At 59.4% G+C, this 15,790-nt stretch overlaps 2 protein-coding genes across 3 annotated transcripts; both read left to right on the top strand.

Moving 5' to 3' along the window:
- Positions 1-729: 729 nt before the first annotated feature.
- On the top strand, positions 730-2,908 carry PSENEN (presenilin enhancer, gamma-secretase subunit). The gene is made up of 4 exons (XM_048828816.2): positions 730-838; positions 1,176-1,259; positions 2,060-2,164; positions 2,565-2,908. Exons 2-4 carry the CDS (start codon positions 1,199-1,201, stop codon positions 2,702-2,704), a joined length of 306 nt encoding a protein of 101 aa, XP_048684773.1. The 5' UTR covers positions 730-838; positions 1,176-1,198; the 3' UTR covers positions 2,705-2,908.
- A 1,375-nt stretch (positions 2,909-4,283) lies between these two features.
- HSPB6 (heat shock protein family B (small) member 6) lies at positions 4,284-15,499 on the top strand. Of its 2 annotated transcripts, none has more exons than XM_075122932.1 (3): positions 4,284-4,313; positions 14,816-14,938; positions 15,016-15,499. In XM_075122932.1, exons 1-3 carry the CDS (start codon positions 4,299-4,301, stop codon positions 15,211-15,213), a joined length of 336 nt encoding a protein of 111 aa, XP_074979033.1. In that variant the 5' UTR covers positions 4,284-4,298; the 3' UTR covers positions 15,214-15,499. The 2 variants fall into 2 exon arrangements, with proteins under 2 accessions (XP_074979033.1, XP_048684772.1); XM_048828815.2 differs by lacking the exon at positions 4,284-4,313 and adding an exon at positions 12,995-13,248.
- The last annotated feature ends 291 nt before the right edge of the window (positions 15,500-15,790 follow it).

Here is a 15,790-nt window from a genome sequence, read left to right as displayed (position 1 = left end):
TCGCTCAAGGTAGGGAAAGAAAGACTCCAGGCTTGACGTAATACAGCCTTTGGCTTGCGAAGGTGTTGCCGCCCCGTGGGTCGGGCCCCACAAGGAGGCCTGCCAACAGCCCCTTCTTACAAGGGACGTCCCTTGTTTCTTCCTCGCTGTACAAGAAGGTCGGAGCAGCCCGGAATCCCCCGGGCGAACGTGTTAATTAATAACAATGCTGATTTTGGGAGGGGGTGGGGGAAACAAGCCCCTGTTTTTAAATGCAATGTTGGCAGCCCCACCCCGATGGACAAGGCAGCCGGGACCTGGCCTGGGCCTGTGATTTGAAATTGGAATTAGCTGCGGATTTTGTTTCCTCCCAAACCGGGGATAGAATCCAGGAGTCCGGGCTCCCAGCCCCGCCCTGCTCTAACCACTAGACCCCCCCTCAAAAAAAAAAAGTCGGGAAAGGAACCCAGGAGTCCGGCTCCCAGCTGAGGTCCAGCTGACCTCTAACCCCTTGCCAGCCTTGACCCTCGCCCCGGGGCATGCTGGGAGTTGTAGTCCCCACCCCAGTAGCGAAAACCGGTTCTGGCCGGGATCCCCGCCTGGCACCATCCTGAGTCTCGCGCTCGTGGGGACCGACGAGACCAGAGGGACAGCGGGGAGCACGCCCTGCCCAGTCCCGCCAGAGAACGAGACTACAGCTCCCAGAATGCACCGCGGCAGGATGGCGGCTCACCCTATTGTATCGTGAAGGAGGACTACGGCCCCCAAGATGCACCGCGGGCCGGAACCGATCTCGGGACTACAACGCCCGGCATGCAGCAAGGCAGGCGCATGCGCTAGGCCGGGCTCAGGAGGTCGAGTAAGTGCTTCGGTGGGGGCAGACAGGCCTCTTGTCCCCAGTGCGGGGGGGGGCTTCACACGGGGGCGCTCTAGGCTCCCGGTCCCCAGTGCGGGGGGGGCTCCCGTCCCTAGTGCGGGGGGGGGCTTCACACGGGGGCGCTCTAGGCTCCCGGTCCCCAGTGCGGGGGGGGCTCCCTGGGCTCCCGTCCCCAGTGCGGGGGGGGGCTTCACATGGGGGCGCTCTAGGCTCCCGGTCCCCAGAAGCGGGGGCTGCACGGGAGGGGGGTGCTCAGGGCTCCTCAGTGGGGCGAGGGGTGTGTGGACCACTAGGCTGACCCCATTGTTCCTCCCCCCAGCTGCCCGTGGGGCCGGAGCCGGCATGAACCTGGAGCGGGTCCCTAACGAGGAGAAGCTCAACCTGTGCCGGAAATACTACCTGGGTGAGTCGGGGGGGCCCCGGCATGGGGCGGTGGGCAGCGCCCACGACGCCAGGTTGCAGGGGGAGATGGTGCGTGGGGGCCCCTGTAGTTGGGGGGGCAGATGGGGTACTGGGTTGGGGAGTTGTGGGGGGAAGGAGGAGGAGGAGAGGGGACACCAGGCAGGGAGGGTGGGGAGGAGATAGGGCATTGTGGGTGCCCAGGTACTGGGATGGCGGGTAGAGGAGGGGGCACTGGGCAGACAGGGTGGGAGGAGAGGGGGCGTGGTGGTTACACAGGTACTGGGGTGGGGGGGAGAGGAGGGCAGACAGGGTGGGCGGAGAGGGGGCGTGGTGGTTACGCAGGTACTGGGGTGGGGGGGAGAGGAGGGCAGGCAGGGTGGGCGGAGAGGGGGCATGGTGGTTGCGCAGGTACTGGGGTGGGGGGGAGAGGAGGGCAGGCAGGGTGGGGAGGAGAGGGGGCATGGTGGTTGCGCAGGTACTGGGGTGGGGGGGAGAGGAGGGCAGGCAGGGTGGGGAGGAGAGGGGATGTGGCAAGTGCCCGAGTGCTGGAGTCGGGATTGTAGGTTGGGGAGCAGGGTTAGGGGGGCAGGGAATAGAGGAGCAGCGGGTGTAGATGGCAGCCACCCAGTGGGCCATGTTTTTCCGCCAGCCTTGGGGCTGCCTGCCATGTGACCCCTATGCTGGTGCCTGGAGTGCTGTGAGCTCCTAGTGGCAGTGCTCTGACTGGCAGCCTTCCAGAGCAGGATGGGGTGGGGGTCAACTTCCCCTGGGCCTGACCCCTCTCTGCTGCCCTCTCCCCAGGCGGCTTTGCTCTTCTGCCCTTTCTCTGGCTGGTCAACGTGCTGTGGTTCTGTCGCGAGGCCTTCCTGGCACCCGCCTACACCGAGCAGCCGCAGATCAAGAGTTGTGAGTGGGGCAGAGCCTGCTGAGAGGTGGGGGGGGCTGGGGCTGGGCACAGAGCTGCAGTGGGCTGGGGTGGGTATGGCTCTGTGATGGGAGCAGTGCCAAGGGTATCGGGGGCAAGGAAAGGGTAGTGAGAGCTGAGCTTGGGGGCAGGCACCAGGGGCATGACAGGTGGTTCCTGGGAGGGCAGGAGGGGGTATTGAGTGTAGACCATGGAGACAAGAGGAGGGCATTGGGGGTGCAGCTAGCGGGTATGGAAAACAGTGCCCAGTTGACTGGGAGAGGGTATTGGGACCTGAGCTAGGGGACAGGGCCCTGGGGGGCTATTGGGGCAGGAGGGAGTGGCCATCAGGGCAGGACCTACATGTGGCGGGCACCGCACTCAGCCCTCCGTCTCTTTCAGATGTCCAGCGCTCAGCTGTGGGGCTGCTGTTCTGGGTGATCGTGCTGACCACATGGGTCACCATCTTCCAGACACACCGGGCCCGGTGGGGCGAGCTGGGCGACTACCTGTCCTTCACCATCCCACTGGGCATCCCCTGATGGCACCCGGCGTGCTCAGAGGGCATCCAGGGGGCGCCCTCCAGCTGGGACCAGCGGGGGTCAAGTCGCTGCCCCTCCTGCTAGAGCTGCCGTTCCTGGCTGGGGGTGCTGGTCCTCCGTGTACCCAGTTCTGCCCCGTGATCCCACCTGGGCTGTGCCCCCCACTCCAGGAGAATCAATAAAGCTGAGGCCCGTTTCACCCTGTCCCGCTGGCTCTGCAGCTGTGTGTGGAGTGAGTTCCTGGGGGAGAGGTGTGTAGGGGCCCAGAGAGGCAGCGGGGACAAGGAAGGACACTTCAGTGATTCAAGCCACCTGAAGTGGTGGGGAGAGCAGCATGTGAGGAAAGGGGGCACCCCTAACGCGATAGTCTTGGCTCCTGCCTTTCCTGGGGGGACGTGCACATTCCCTGCGGGGGTGGAGAGCAGAGAGGTGTCATGTAACTACGCCTGGGCGAGAACCAGAGCTACTGCTGCACAGCTATGTGGTGGAATGGACCAGGGGTGGGGGCAGCGAGTGCTGGGACACAGTCACACCTGGGGAAGTTTAGCTGTGGAACAACCATACATAACGCCACACGGGAACGACTCCCTTAGTGCTGAGATGCAGCCACATCTGCAGGGCAGCTGGGGAACAGCCACATAGGGACGGCTCAGCCAGCCCTGAGATACAGCCACCTCTGGGGAGTAGTCGTACAGTGACATTCCAAAGGCAGCTGAGCGCACTCTGTACAATCATAACTGCAGGGGGCAGGAAAGAACCCTCGGCTTGCTCGTGATAATGAAGGATCCCTCCGCCATCAAGCCTCTTATGAAAGGCAGGGCTGTAAGCTAGGAGAGGAGGGGGCAGATGCTCCTGTCATCTCCATGCCTGGCTTCAATAGGAGGAAAATGATTATTTGTGGCAGCTTGGAGCCCTGGGCATGGAGCAGGGGGGCAGGGAGAGAGAGTGAGGGTAGGATGTGGTCAGGAATGGGCGGGCAGGGAGAAACAACTGAGATGTTGGCACATTATTGCCATGCTGAAGCCTGGGAACTGGGAGAGCTGCCAGAAGGGAACTGGGAGAACTGGGGCAGGCCGTGTCGCTGGATATAGACTGGCAGGGGTTTGATTATCTGACGTAAACGTGGATTTCACTATGGCTGGCGCCCAAGTGTCTCCATCCTTGAGAATTGTCTGCTACAGCTCGGCAGCATAATGAAAATGCAAGTGGCTCAAGTGGAGCTCAGGTGACATACGGGTGTGTTTTTGGCTGGGGATGTTCCCCGGGGTGTTGGAACGGGGTTAAAGCTGGCTCTGTCATTAAACAATAGTCTGATCCTCCCATTGTGTGACATCCCCCCCACCCAATTTCTCACAACTGTGACTATTTAAATCAATAGAAATGGGTGGGGAGGCTTAAACCCCATAATTTTGTGCCACTGTGAAAATTTAAGTTGCTAAAAATCTTTAAAAATGCTTAAAACTAAACCCTAATATTATCTGCCAAAACGATCAAAAATCAGAATCTGATTCTTCTGGCTTGCTTAGGACCAGCAGAACCCCAGGGCCCAGCCCTCGTGACAGAGCAGGAGTTGAAGGGTACAGGGTGTTCAGAAATGATGGAAGTAAAGGTAAGCGTTGGGGGGTAGCATTGTACCCGCACTTGACAGGAGTTTATTTTTGTTTTATGATTTCGATGGATAAGATCAGTTTCTTTTAAGCTTTTTTTAATTCAGTTTTTTGATTTACATTTTTCCAGTTGCATGAGCTTAGGGGTTTCACCATTCTCTATGTTCATCAATTTAAATTTCCAATTTGTCCCTGTTTTCACTATTCAGGGGTAGTCTGCCTGTAAACTGATTATCGTGGATGGAAATATTTTTTGTCAGTGTGTCTGCAGTGACACCCCCGTTTACCGATAATAATCTAATCCTGCCAAGCCTAGTTGTACAGCAGTAATATGGAGACTGTAGAGGAATCAGAAGTGGCAGCGTGGATAAAACAGAAGCGATGTGAGTCAGAGATCACATTGGGGAAGGATCACAAGAGAGAGAGTCTAGCGGGGTAGTGTCAGGGGTCTGCTATAGACACACACACCTTCCCCCTATGGTCAGATATTTATGTGGATTGAGATCCCTAATATTAGAGAGAAATACATCTGTGGATGGTGTCATTATGGGAGGCTCCAGTCCCCCCGCCGCCCCCTCCGGCTTGGCGAATAAATTGCAAAGTACTTCACTTAGGAAGGAGAAATCACACCTCCAAACCAGGCAGTAACTGATGAGCGGGACATACTGTGGAACAGGCTGCTGGGGGGAGCATATCACTAATGTAAGAGGGCAGCAGGGGGATGCAGCTGCAAAGCAGGCCAAGCTCGTTCTGGGCTGTGTTAATGGGTATGTTGGATGTGAGACACAGGAGGTCGCTGGCCCACACTGCTCGGCCCTGGTGAGGCCTTGGCAGGAGTTCTAGGTCCAGGTCTGGGTGTGGCACTTTGGGAAAGATGGGGACACGTTGCAGTGAGTCCAGACAGCAGCAGCAAAACTGATCTAAGGGTTAGAAAACCTGACCTGGGAGGAAAGGTTAAAAGCCTGGGCATGTTTAGTCTCGAGACAAGACAACTGAGCGGGGACCTGAGAACAGTTCAGCCGCATGCAGGGCTGCCACAGAGAGGCTGGGGATAGTTGTTCTCTGTGGCCGGAGGCAGGAGAAGCAGCACTGGGCTTAACCTGCAGCCAGGGAGAGGAAGGGTAGATATTAGTAACCACTTGCTAGCTCCCAGGGGAGTTCAGCTCTGGACTCTGCGTCCAAGGGAGATTGTGGGATCCCCGCCACTGGAGGTTTCTAAGCCCAGGCTAGACAAACCCCTGTCAGGGCTGCTCTAGGGTTACTTGGTCCCACCTCAGCGCAGGGGGCTGGACTAGCTGCCCTCCAAGGTCCCTCCCAGCCCTGCATCTCTCTGATTCCCAGTCAGGCCGGTGACGGAATCCCTCTAACCGTAGGGCCCAGGATTTCCTGGCTGTGGCAGCCAGCAGATTTCCTCAGCAAAACCCCCCTGGATGGATCCATGGCACCCAAGTCCTGCAGGCAGGGGCCCCCAAGATCTTCACATTCCCTCTTGAGTCTTGATGCTGCAGAGCTGCCAGGAAAGGAGCTCTGGGATTCACAAACTAGGTGTAACCTGGCTGGCTGGGCTGGGCCTGAGCCCACAAAGAGGGGCTGGGGGTTTGACCGCTTGGCTTGATTTGGAGCCGGGATTGGCCTTTGTCTTTCCCCTCCATGGGGAACTCCTAATATTCTGGCCCATGTCCCTGCTGCTCCATGTTGGTTATAGAGCCATTGGGCTGGAGGGAGAAGGACTCTGTGTCTGGGCTTGCAAGGAGCTGGGTTTTATCAGTACATGTCACTTGTGCGGGATGCACACGAGCCAACCCGGTGAGATCTCCCTTGCCCATCAGCACACGGAGAGGCAGCGCCAGCAGACTGCAGCCTGGGACCAGTGCTGCGGCTGAAGGCTCCTTACGGGATGAGACCAGTTTGTGTTTAACACTTTAACCAGCTTTAGCCTTTCCAATCTCAACAGTGCCTGTTGTTGACTATTGGCTGACCCTGCATGCTGTTGTCTGATGTCCCCCCCCACCCCTCGCAATTTCCTGCCATGCTCACAGTGCCCCTGGATACACCTTGCAAAGATGACACTGAGCGCTGTAATTGTGCACAGCTGGGACCGTGCCCACTGCTGCAAATGCTGCAAAACGCAACATTGCTCTTGTCTCTGTTGGATTTGGCCAGGGCTGGCTCTGCCCCAGGGAAGCAGCTGCTCTGGGTTAGGGAGCGCAGCACTGCCCCCCACCCCACTCGCCGGAGCTAGTAGCTCTAGGGGGCAAGGGTCTCGCACCAGCCGCTGGGTGAAAGAGGCCGAGTTGCCCTAGGGAAGCGTGGCAGGTTGGCAACCAGGGGTGTTGCCCTGGCTCCGAGCAGGGCGGGGTGTTGTGCCCCAGGGCTCTGGCTGGAGTCTCATTTATTTAATCTCTTCATTAATGAGCTTGACCCAGCATGGGCGGGTGAAACCTGCTGATGGTGGGAGGGGGAAATTGGGCAACCGGGAGCGGGATCAGCCCTGGGTGACCTTGCCCACGGGAGGGGCAGACAGGGGATTTGACATCGTGAAAAAGCAAGGGCATGGCATAGGGCCCCTGGTAGGATTGACAGTGGCTTGTCAGTCGGAGGGAACAGGCACACAAAGCCCACAGCCAGCCCCTGGTGCTGTGCCAACAGCCAGCATGCTGCCTGCGCGCATCAGGCTTGGCATTTCCAGCAGCGGTAGAGCTGGGTTAGTGCTGCTGGCCAAGGGGCGGCTCAGAGCCCAGCTCTGCTCTGTTCCCCGCCTGTTCTGGACCCGGGGGTTCACACTGAACTCGGGTACAGCGAGGGGCTGAGCCCAGGCGCAGAGAGTCCGTCTCATGTGGCTTGTTCGGCTGGGCACACAGAGACCTCTCATAGAATATCAGGGTTGGAAGGGACCTTAGGAGGTCATCTACTCCAACCCCCTGATCAAAGCAGGACCAACCCCAACTAAATCATCCCAGCCAGGGCTTTGTCAAACCGGGCCTTAAAAACCTCAAAGGAAGGAGATTCCCCCACCTCCCTAGGTAACGCATTCCAGTGCTTCACCACCCTCCTAGTGAAAAAGTTTTTCGTAAAAACTCTCCCCCCACAATGCACAGGTGTCCTTGGCAACAGTCCGCTCACACGCTCCCTGATGGCACCTTAGAATCATAGAATATCAGGGTTGGAAGGGACCCCTGAAGGTCATCTAGTCCAACCCCCTGCTTGAAGCAGGACCAATTCCCAGTTAAATCATCCCAGCCAGGGCTTTGTCAAGCCTGACCTTAAAAACCTCTAAGGAAGGAGATTCTACCACCTCCCTAGGTAACGCATTCCAGTGTTTCACCACCCTCTTAGTGAAAAAGTTTTTCCTAATATCCAATCTAAACCTCCCCCACTGCAACTTGAGACCATTACTCCTCGTTCTGTCATCTGCTACCATTGAGAACAGTCTAGAGCCATCCTCTTTGGAACCCCCTTTCAGGTAGTTGAAAGCAGCTATCAAATCCCCCCTCATTCTTCTCTTCTGCGGGCTAAACAATCCCAGCTCCCTCAGCCTCTCCTCATAAGTCATGTTTTCTAGACCCCTAATCATTTTTGTTGCCCTCCGCTGGACTCTTTCCAATTTTTCCACATCCTTCTTGTAGTGTGGGGCCCAAAACTGGACACAGTACTCCAGATGAGGCCTCACCAATGTCGAATAGAGGGGAACGATCACATCCCTCGATCTGCTCGCTATGCCCCTACTTATACATCCCAAAATGCCATTGGCCTTCTTGGCAACAAGGGCACACTGTTGACTCATATCCAGCTTCTCGTCCATTGTCACCCCTAGGTCCTTTTCCGCAGAACTGCTGCCTAGCCATTCGGTCCCTAGTCTGTAGCGGTGCATTGGATTCTTCCATCCTAAGTGCAGGACCCTGCACTTATCCTTATTGAACCTCATCAGATTTCTTTTGGCCCAATTCTCCAATTTGTCTAGGTCCTTCTGTATCCTATCCCTCCCCTCCAGCGTATCTACCACTCCTCCCAGTTTAGTATCATCCGCAAATTTGCTGAGAGTGCAATCCACACCATCCTCCAGATCATTTATGAAGATATTGAACAAAACCGGCCCCAGGACCGACCCTTGGGGCACTCCACTTGATACCGGCTGCCAACTAGACATGGAGCCATTGATCACTACCCGTTGAGCCCGACAATCTAGCCAGCTTTCTACCCACCTTATAGTGCATTCATCCAGCCCATACTTCCTTAACTTGCTGACAAGAATACTGTGGGAGACCGTGTCAAAAGCTTTGCTAAAGTCAAGAAACAATATATCCACTGCTTTCCCTTCATCCACAGAACCAGTAATCTCATCATAAAAGGCAATTAGATTAGTCAGGCATGACCTTCCCTTGGTGAATCCATGCTGGCTGTTCCTGATCACTTTCCTCTCATGCAAGTGCTTCAGGATTGATTCTTTGAGGACCTGCTCCATGATTTTTCCAGGGACTGAGGTGAGGCTGACTGGCCTGTAGTTCCCAGGATCCTCCTTCCCTTTTTTAAAGACCTTCTCCCCGCGCACACGCTACACACAACAATACGCACACGTGTCCATGCCATTAACCCACCTACCCGTTCCCCAATGGCACCTTCTCCCCACACACACGACAATACACACACATGTCCATGCCAACACACCCCCACACACGCTTCCCGATGGTATCTCCCCCCCCTCTGCACACAATATACCCCCCCAATACGCACACACATCTCCACGCAAACATACCAACCCCCTGGTGGTGCACACACACAGGCCCACACACCCTCTGGCTGATGCATGCACACGTGCCCCTGCACATGCATGGATCTGGTGGCAGTTGTCAATTTCCACTCGTCTATTTTGGGTGCTAATTATATCGCTGCCCAGCTGGGAGCCCAGCCTTGGCTCAGCCTCAGCCCCCTGCTTGGAACCAGCCAGCCGCGGGGAGGGCTTGGGATAGTCCCCCTTCACCGCCACCAGCCCAGGAAAGACCCCCCCACTCCAGGGAGTGGGCGTGAGCTTAGTCACTCCCCGCTGTGCCCTGTCTGCTGCGGGCCACCCCAATCTGCAGCGAGCACATTCCGCGGCCACTGCCAGGCAGCAGCCAGGCTGACATGGCCTGCAGCCAGCACTGAGTCACGGGCCCCAGTTTACCTGCTGACGTCCCCAAAGCCCCTTCCAGGGGCCTCACCCAGCTCCCAGTCACAAGGCTGAACAGGCCCAGGCTGAGGCCCCCCCAGCCCTGGAGAGCTCAAGTACAGCCTGGCAACAGGACCCCCTGCTCTAACCACGAGCACCTGCCCCAGGGATAGAACCCAGGAATCCTGGCTCATAGCCCCCCCAAATCTAACCATTAGACCCCACTCCCTTCCCAGAGCTGGGGCTAGCACCCAGAGGCACCTAGTCTAGAGGACGAGCCCTGGCCCTAAGGGGACGCGACGGGTGGGGTGTTTCTGGGGCAAGAGGCACCAGGACCCAGCCTGCTCCCCAGGCCCAGCTGCTCAGACAGGTCCTGGGCGTCAGGCCAGCACTAATTACAGGGCCCCACTGGCTCCTGCGTTCAGAACAGGTGAGACAATCAGCCCAGCCCTGGCACATCAAAGTGGGAACAGGGTGTAACATCCTGCTCCTCACTGAAAGCAGTCTCACTGCTCCCCGGGCCAGAGTTCTCTGCCCTACGCAGCCCGCACGGCTGAGTCCCGGCTGCTCTGCCTACAGCAGGCAGCGTGTCAGCACCAGGTGAGCCATCCCCATGCGGTGTTATGTGTGGCTGTTCCCCAACTGCTCCAGCCCAGGGGTGGCTACATCTCCACACCCATCGAGCTGTCCCTGAGCAGTGTTGCTATGCAGCTGTTCCCCAGCTGCCCTGGCCCAGAGGTGGCTACGTCACCGTCCCCAGGTGGCATTATGTGCACCTGTCCCCCTCCCCCCCCACAGATGTCGGTGTCTGAGCACCAGGCCCCTGCTCTGAGGGGGTTAAACCCCATGAGACAGACATTGCAACACTGATTTTTTAAGTGAAACTTCCCAGCCCCTGGGTCAATTTTTATGGTCCAGGTTTGAGCTGAGTTAGTTCAGCTGTTTTGCATTAGGGAGATAAACACCCTTTCCTTGCCAGAATGTAATGCTAGAAAGGCGGAGCCAGGACGCCTGGGTTCTCCCCCTGGCTAGGGGAGGGAAGTCTGGGCAGTTAGAACAATGAGGGCTGGGAGCCAGGACACCTGGGTTCTCTCCCTGACTCTGGGAGGGGAGTGGGGTCTGGTGGGTTAGAGCAGCAGGAGCTGGGAGTCCAGTCAGGATGCCTGGGTTCTCTCCCCAGCTCTTGTCTCCTGTGCCCAGCCTGCACTCTCTCCCTGCTCACAGGATCAGCCTGTCGCTGAACGGCCTTTGTGTGTCAGCCGCTGACGCCTCCTGTGCCCATGACCGGGGGCAAGGCAGCAGGATGGAGCTTTTGGTTATTGCGCTGCTATGGGGGGCTGGCTGCAGGGGGCCAGGGGGAGGGAAATTCACCCAGGCCTGGGGGGCTCCAGAGGCTGGGCTGGGGGATCGCTGCAGCTGGTGTTTTCAATTCTGCTGTGACTCCTTGCCTGCGGCTTGGCTGTGCATGTATCTGGCTGTCTGGGTTTGCAGCTGTTTCAGGGCTCAGGCTGTGGCTGTTCTGTATCTCACTGCGTTTGCCGCTGTGTGTGTCTGGATGTGTCTGCATCTGTTGTGGGGCGTGGGCTGTGGCTGTTCTGTGTCTTGTGTTTGTGGCTGTGTGTATTTGTGGCTTTGTGTTTCTGGGTGTGGGTGTCTGGCTGTGTCTGCGGGCTGTGGCAGTTCTGTCTTGTGTTTGCAGCTGTGTGAGTCTGGCTGTGGGTATAGTTGTGTGTCTGGCTGTGTTTGCAGCTATGCATGTGTTTGTGGCTGTTTGTGGTTGTTGTGGGGCTCAGGCTGTGGCTGGGTTGGTGTTTGGTGTGTCTCTAGCCGTGTCTGGGCTGCGAGACAGGTGGCATCCATGTCTGGCTGTGGCTCTGTAGCTGGGTTCATTTCTTCGGCAGGCGCCCTGCCGGGGGCATCGGGCAGTGTGCAGGATTTGTCGTGGTGTGCCCCTGCATGTTGTTTTGTGGCTGCCTTTGCTGGGCTGTTCCCTCCAGGGGGTGGGGGTTTGTGCTGCGGAGAATGTTGTGTGTGTCACCAGGTGAGTGTTCGTGTCTCTGAAGTCCAATACAGTCAAACCACAGTATTCAGGCCGGGCTCAGACCCACAACACTCATTACACAGAGACCACCAGCTGGGCAGGGACCAGAGCTTGCACTCCTTAGAGGGGAAAGGCCCTATTCCCTGTCCCCCTTAGCCAGCCAGTCCCCTGCCCTGGGCTGGATTGAACTGGTGCCCCTAGAGGGGAAAGGCCCCAATCCCCATCCCCCGGAGCCAGCCAGGCCCCCCACCCCCCTCCCTATGTGCGGCAGGCGTGCACTTTAGCCACAGTCCCTTGGCGGATGCTTGACACATGGGCTAATCCCTGATATAGTAACATGAGCACATTTGGCCTCAGGCTTTGGGCACCAAATCCCTGGGACAGAGAGACTTAAAGAGACCCCCTGCTTTAACCCCCAGCCCCCACTGCCCTCTCAGAACTGGGGAGAGGACCCAGGAGTCCTGGCTCCCAGCCCCCTGCACCTCCTCCGCTCCAAGCACTACACACAATGTTTTTGCTTATCCAACCCAGCTAGGGACACTGCTGCTCTGAGCTTCCCCACAGCAGTGCCCAGCTGAGTACGCTGCCACTGTGAGCTTCCCTGCAACAGTGTCCGGCCTGACAGGATCTCAGCGCTGTGAGCTTCCCTGTGGCAGTGCCCAGCTCTACAAGCTTCCCCATGGCAGCATCCAGCCAGGCAGGACCCCTCGGAGTAGGGCAATCTTCTGGGCAATGCTCCTTTGTTCTGTGCCCAGCTGGCCCAGCCTGGCTCCATGTCTGGGGCGCAGCTCCCCGAATGGGATCGGACAGGATGGGAACCAGTGCGCCCATGTGCCTGGGTTTGGGGCAGGGTGCATGTGCCAGATACGCACCCCATCCCACTGTCTGTCTATCCGTCCCCATTCCCCTGCCCCTCCCCAGCACACACTGCATGCAGCGCCCTCCCCGGGCAGTGGCTCACAAACGTGTGGGGTGAGTGCTCGCAGGGCTGGGAGGAGGGGAGCCGAGTCCTGGTGGGGTGGGGGTTGGGGGGCACAGTCTGTGTTGTGTCTGGCAGCTGGCCTCTCAGAGGGGCTGACGTGGGTGGGGGTGCACAGAGTAGGGCTCAGCCCCTCCAGCAGGGACAGAGGGACACACACACACACGTGCACGGTTTGTGTGTGTGTGTGTGGTGTCTATCCATCCCCCAGCTGGAGGGGCTGAGCTGTCTGTCTGTCCTCACAGCTTCCCCCTCCCCCCCCGTGGAACTCCTCCTTCCCCCGGGATCCAGGCCTGCGACCTGCCCCAGACTCGGTCTGTCTCTGGTGACAGTCGGCTGGGGACGGGGGGGTTGCCCACCCTATCCGTCTGTCCACATCAGTGTAGGTCGGTCCGTCCGTCTGTGCTGGTCTCGCCTGGCCCCGCAGGCCTGGCAGGCAGCCCGGCCCTCCCCTTGGCCCGGTGCCCGGCCATCCCTCCTCGCCCAGGCTTCTAGCGCCTTCCACGCCCGTGGGATATAAGGCCCCGACGGAGGGCGGGTGCAGACGGACGCCCCGACCCAGCTGCCATGGACGTCGCCATCCAGCATCCTTGGCTGCGCCGGCCTCTGGGCCCTGGCTTTGGCCCCTTCCTTGCCAACCGCCTCTTCGACCAGCGCTTCGGCGAGGGGCTGCTGGAGAGCGACCTGGCAGCCCTCTGCCCCGCCGCTGGCCACGGCCCCCTCTGCGCCCGCCCCCCTGGCGTGGTCCTGCCCGACACAGGCCTCTCCGAGGTGGGTCAGGGGTGGGTGCCCCTCATTGCCCCCAATCCCTGCTCCCCCTCCCTGCTCCCAGTCCCCGCACCCCCTCACTGCCCCAAATCACTGCTCCCCCAATCCCTGCACCCCTACTGCCCCAATCCATGCACCCCAATCCCTGCATCCCTCGCTGCACCCCAAATCCCTGCACTCCCCCATCCCTGCCCCAAATCCCTGCCCCCCTCACTGCCCACTGAATCCCTGCACCCCCTCACTACACCAATCCCTTCCCCCACTCCTTGCCCCACCCTCACTGCACCCGAAAACTCCTGCCCCTTCGCTGCCCCCCAAATCCCAGCATCACCCTCATTGTGCCCAATCCCTGTATCCCCAATCTCTGCACCCCCTGACTGTCCCAAAAATCTCTGCATCATCCTCACTGCTCCCCACATCCCTGCTCCCCCCGCTTGCTTCACCCCCTGGATCTGTGCATGGTCTCCACCCTTCCTGTAGTCACACCCAGGCCCCACCCACTGCTGGCCCCCCAGAGCCACGTGGGCCCCCCCCACCCACCCATCCATTAATGTCCACCACTCTCTCTGCTCCCCTAACTCCATAATCCACACCCCTTCTGTACCTCCCTGCATCCCCATTCCCTGCTGCCCCCTCTCTCTGTACCCTTAAATCCAGGTGTTGCCTGTGCTCACTGTACCCCCAGATCCATGCATGGCCCACATCCTCTCTGCACCCCTGAATTCTGCTCTGCCAGGCCCATACCCCAAATACCAGAGAGTCTCACCCCAGTGGCACGAGCTTCCCCAGGGCTGTGCTGGGAGTGGGGGGCTGCGGGGACTAATGCTGTACACAGCCATATTGGGGTGTGAGTGCCTCCCACCCCTTGGGGCACCGGTGAGCAGGAGAGGGGTAACGGGGGGTGGCACGGAAGCAGAGGCTGCCCTATTATGGTAACATTCCTGTGCTGTGCGGCGCCTGCTGCCAGCTGGTTGGGCTGCCGGCCATGGGGACGGGGGGACGGGGAGGGAGCAGCTAGCTCCCCCCAACTTTGGACCCCGTTATTCCACCCTCCCCCAGGCTCTGCGTCCCTCACCGCACCAGCATCTGCAGGGCCCGGCAGGGGCAGCACTCAGAGGGGTGGGACTCCAGCACTGCGAGTCCCCCTCCCCCGGCAGTGCCTAGCCCTGTAAGCTTCCCCCCCCACAGTGCCCAGACCTGGCCCCCGGCACTGTAAGTTTCCCCCAGCTCCCCAAGTCTGTGAGCTTCTCCCTGACAGTGCCCAGGACCGGTGCCGCAAGCTTCCCCCTGACAGTGCCCAGCCCCTGCAAGCTCTCCCCTACCCCGCAGTGTCCAGCCCTGGAACCTGGTGCTGTGAGTTTCCCCGTCAGTGCCCAGCCCTGGAGCTGTGAGCTTCCCTCCAGTGGTGCCCAGCCCCAGGTGCTGTGAGCTTCCCTCTGGCAGTGCCCAGCCCCAAAAGCTTCTCCCTGGCAGTGCCTGGCCCCCAGCCCTGCAACCTTCCCTCTGACAGTGCCCAGCACCAGTGAGCTTCCCCCCAGCAGTGCCCTCACCCGCTGGTCTGCCCCCACAGATGACACTGGACAAGGACCGGTTCTCAGTGCTGCTGGATGTGAAGCATTTCTCGCCTGAGGAGCTGAGCGTGAAGGTGGTGGGTGACTACGTGGAGGTGCACGCCAAGCATGAGGAGCGTCCGGTACGGCCCCCCCCAGCCCGGAGTGCCCCCCTCAGCCCTCCTCCCCCCCACACTGACACCTTCTCTCTTGCCCCCAGGACGAGCACGGCTACATCTCTCGTGAGTTCCACCGGCGCTACGGGCTGCCCCGGGGTGTGGACCCCGCCACTGTCACCTCAGCCCTCTCGCCCGACGGCATCCTCTCCATCACGGCGCCCACCAAACCAGAAGGCAAGGCCCAGGAGCGCACCGTCCCCATCACCTGCCAGCAGAGCCCTGCCATCACTGGGAAATAGGGGGGGCAAGGATCCGCCTCTACACCCCCCCCCACCAGAGCCAGGGGGTCCCCCTCTCACCACTAGGGACACCCCCTGCCTGGTGGGCGTCACCCTCCCCCAGTGCCTTGGGACAGCAGAATTTCAGGGGGTCCTCCTTTCCAGGCCTGGGGGAGCAGAGAGCTGGGAGTTGCTACTTCCCCTTCTCCCCTCCCCCGACCAGCTGCTTTGCAGGATTTTTTCTTATCTATGGCTGGTGCTGTATGAAGCCAGGAGCTCGGCCAATAAACTCCACCCGCCTGCTGGACTGGTGCCTCCCTGTGGTTGTTTTTGGGGGCCACTGCTGCGGGGGGGGGGGGATTTCATCCAGGGGTGCTGCCTGGGAGGAGGTGGGGGTAAGTTACAGTGCATGGTGGGAGTTGTGTACAGTGGCTGGTCTGTGCTTGTCAGGGAAGGGGAGGATAAACAGGGTTGTTTAGCGGTGGGGGCAGGTGGTACGAAGCAGAGAGGATGTGTTGGGGTGCACCTGTTTGAGGTTATAGGACAGAATGCCGCTGGTGCCCAGGGCTGGGTGTGGCAGGCGGAAGCCCCTGGTGCC

Source organism: Caretta caretta, chromosome 24 (genome assembly GCF_965140235.1).
Source record: "Caretta caretta isolate rCarCar2 chromosome 24, rCarCar1.hap1, whole genome shotgun sequence".
In the NCBI taxonomy this organism is placed as follows: Eukaryota; Metazoa; Chordata; order Testudines; family Cheloniidae; genus Caretta; species Caretta caretta.
The sequence above is the reverse complement of the archived record's forward strand: the minus strand, read 5'-3'. Positions and strand labels throughout refer to the sequence as shown.

Excerpts from the sequence above, each read along its gene's own strand:
- PSENEN (XM_048828816.2), top strand. The coding sequence starts at position 1,199 with ATGAACCTGGAGCGGGTCCCTAACGAGGAGAAGCTCAACCTGTGCCGG. Across the intron at positions 1,260-2,059 it reads GTGCCGGAAATACTACCTGG|GCGGCTTTGCTCTTCTGCCC; the intron begins GTGAGTCGGGGG and ends CCCTCTCCCCAG. Across the intron at positions 2,165-2,564 it reads GCAGCCGCAGATCAAGAGTT|ATGTCCAGCGCTCAGCTGTG; the intron begins GTGAGTGGGGCA and ends CGTCTCTTTCAG.
- HSPB6 (XM_048828815.2), top strand. The coding sequence starts at position 13,045 with ATGGACGTCGCCATCCAGCATCCTTGGCTGCGCCGGCCTCTGGGCCCT. Across the intron at positions 13,249-14,815 it reads CCGACACAGGCCTCTCCGAG|ATGACACTGGACAAGGACCG; the intron begins GTGGGTCAGGGG and ends CTGCCCCCACAG. Across the intron at positions 14,939-15,015 it reads CCAAGCATGAGGAGCGTCCG|GACGAGCACGGCTACATCTC; the intron begins GTACGGCCCCCC and ends TCTTGCCCCCAG.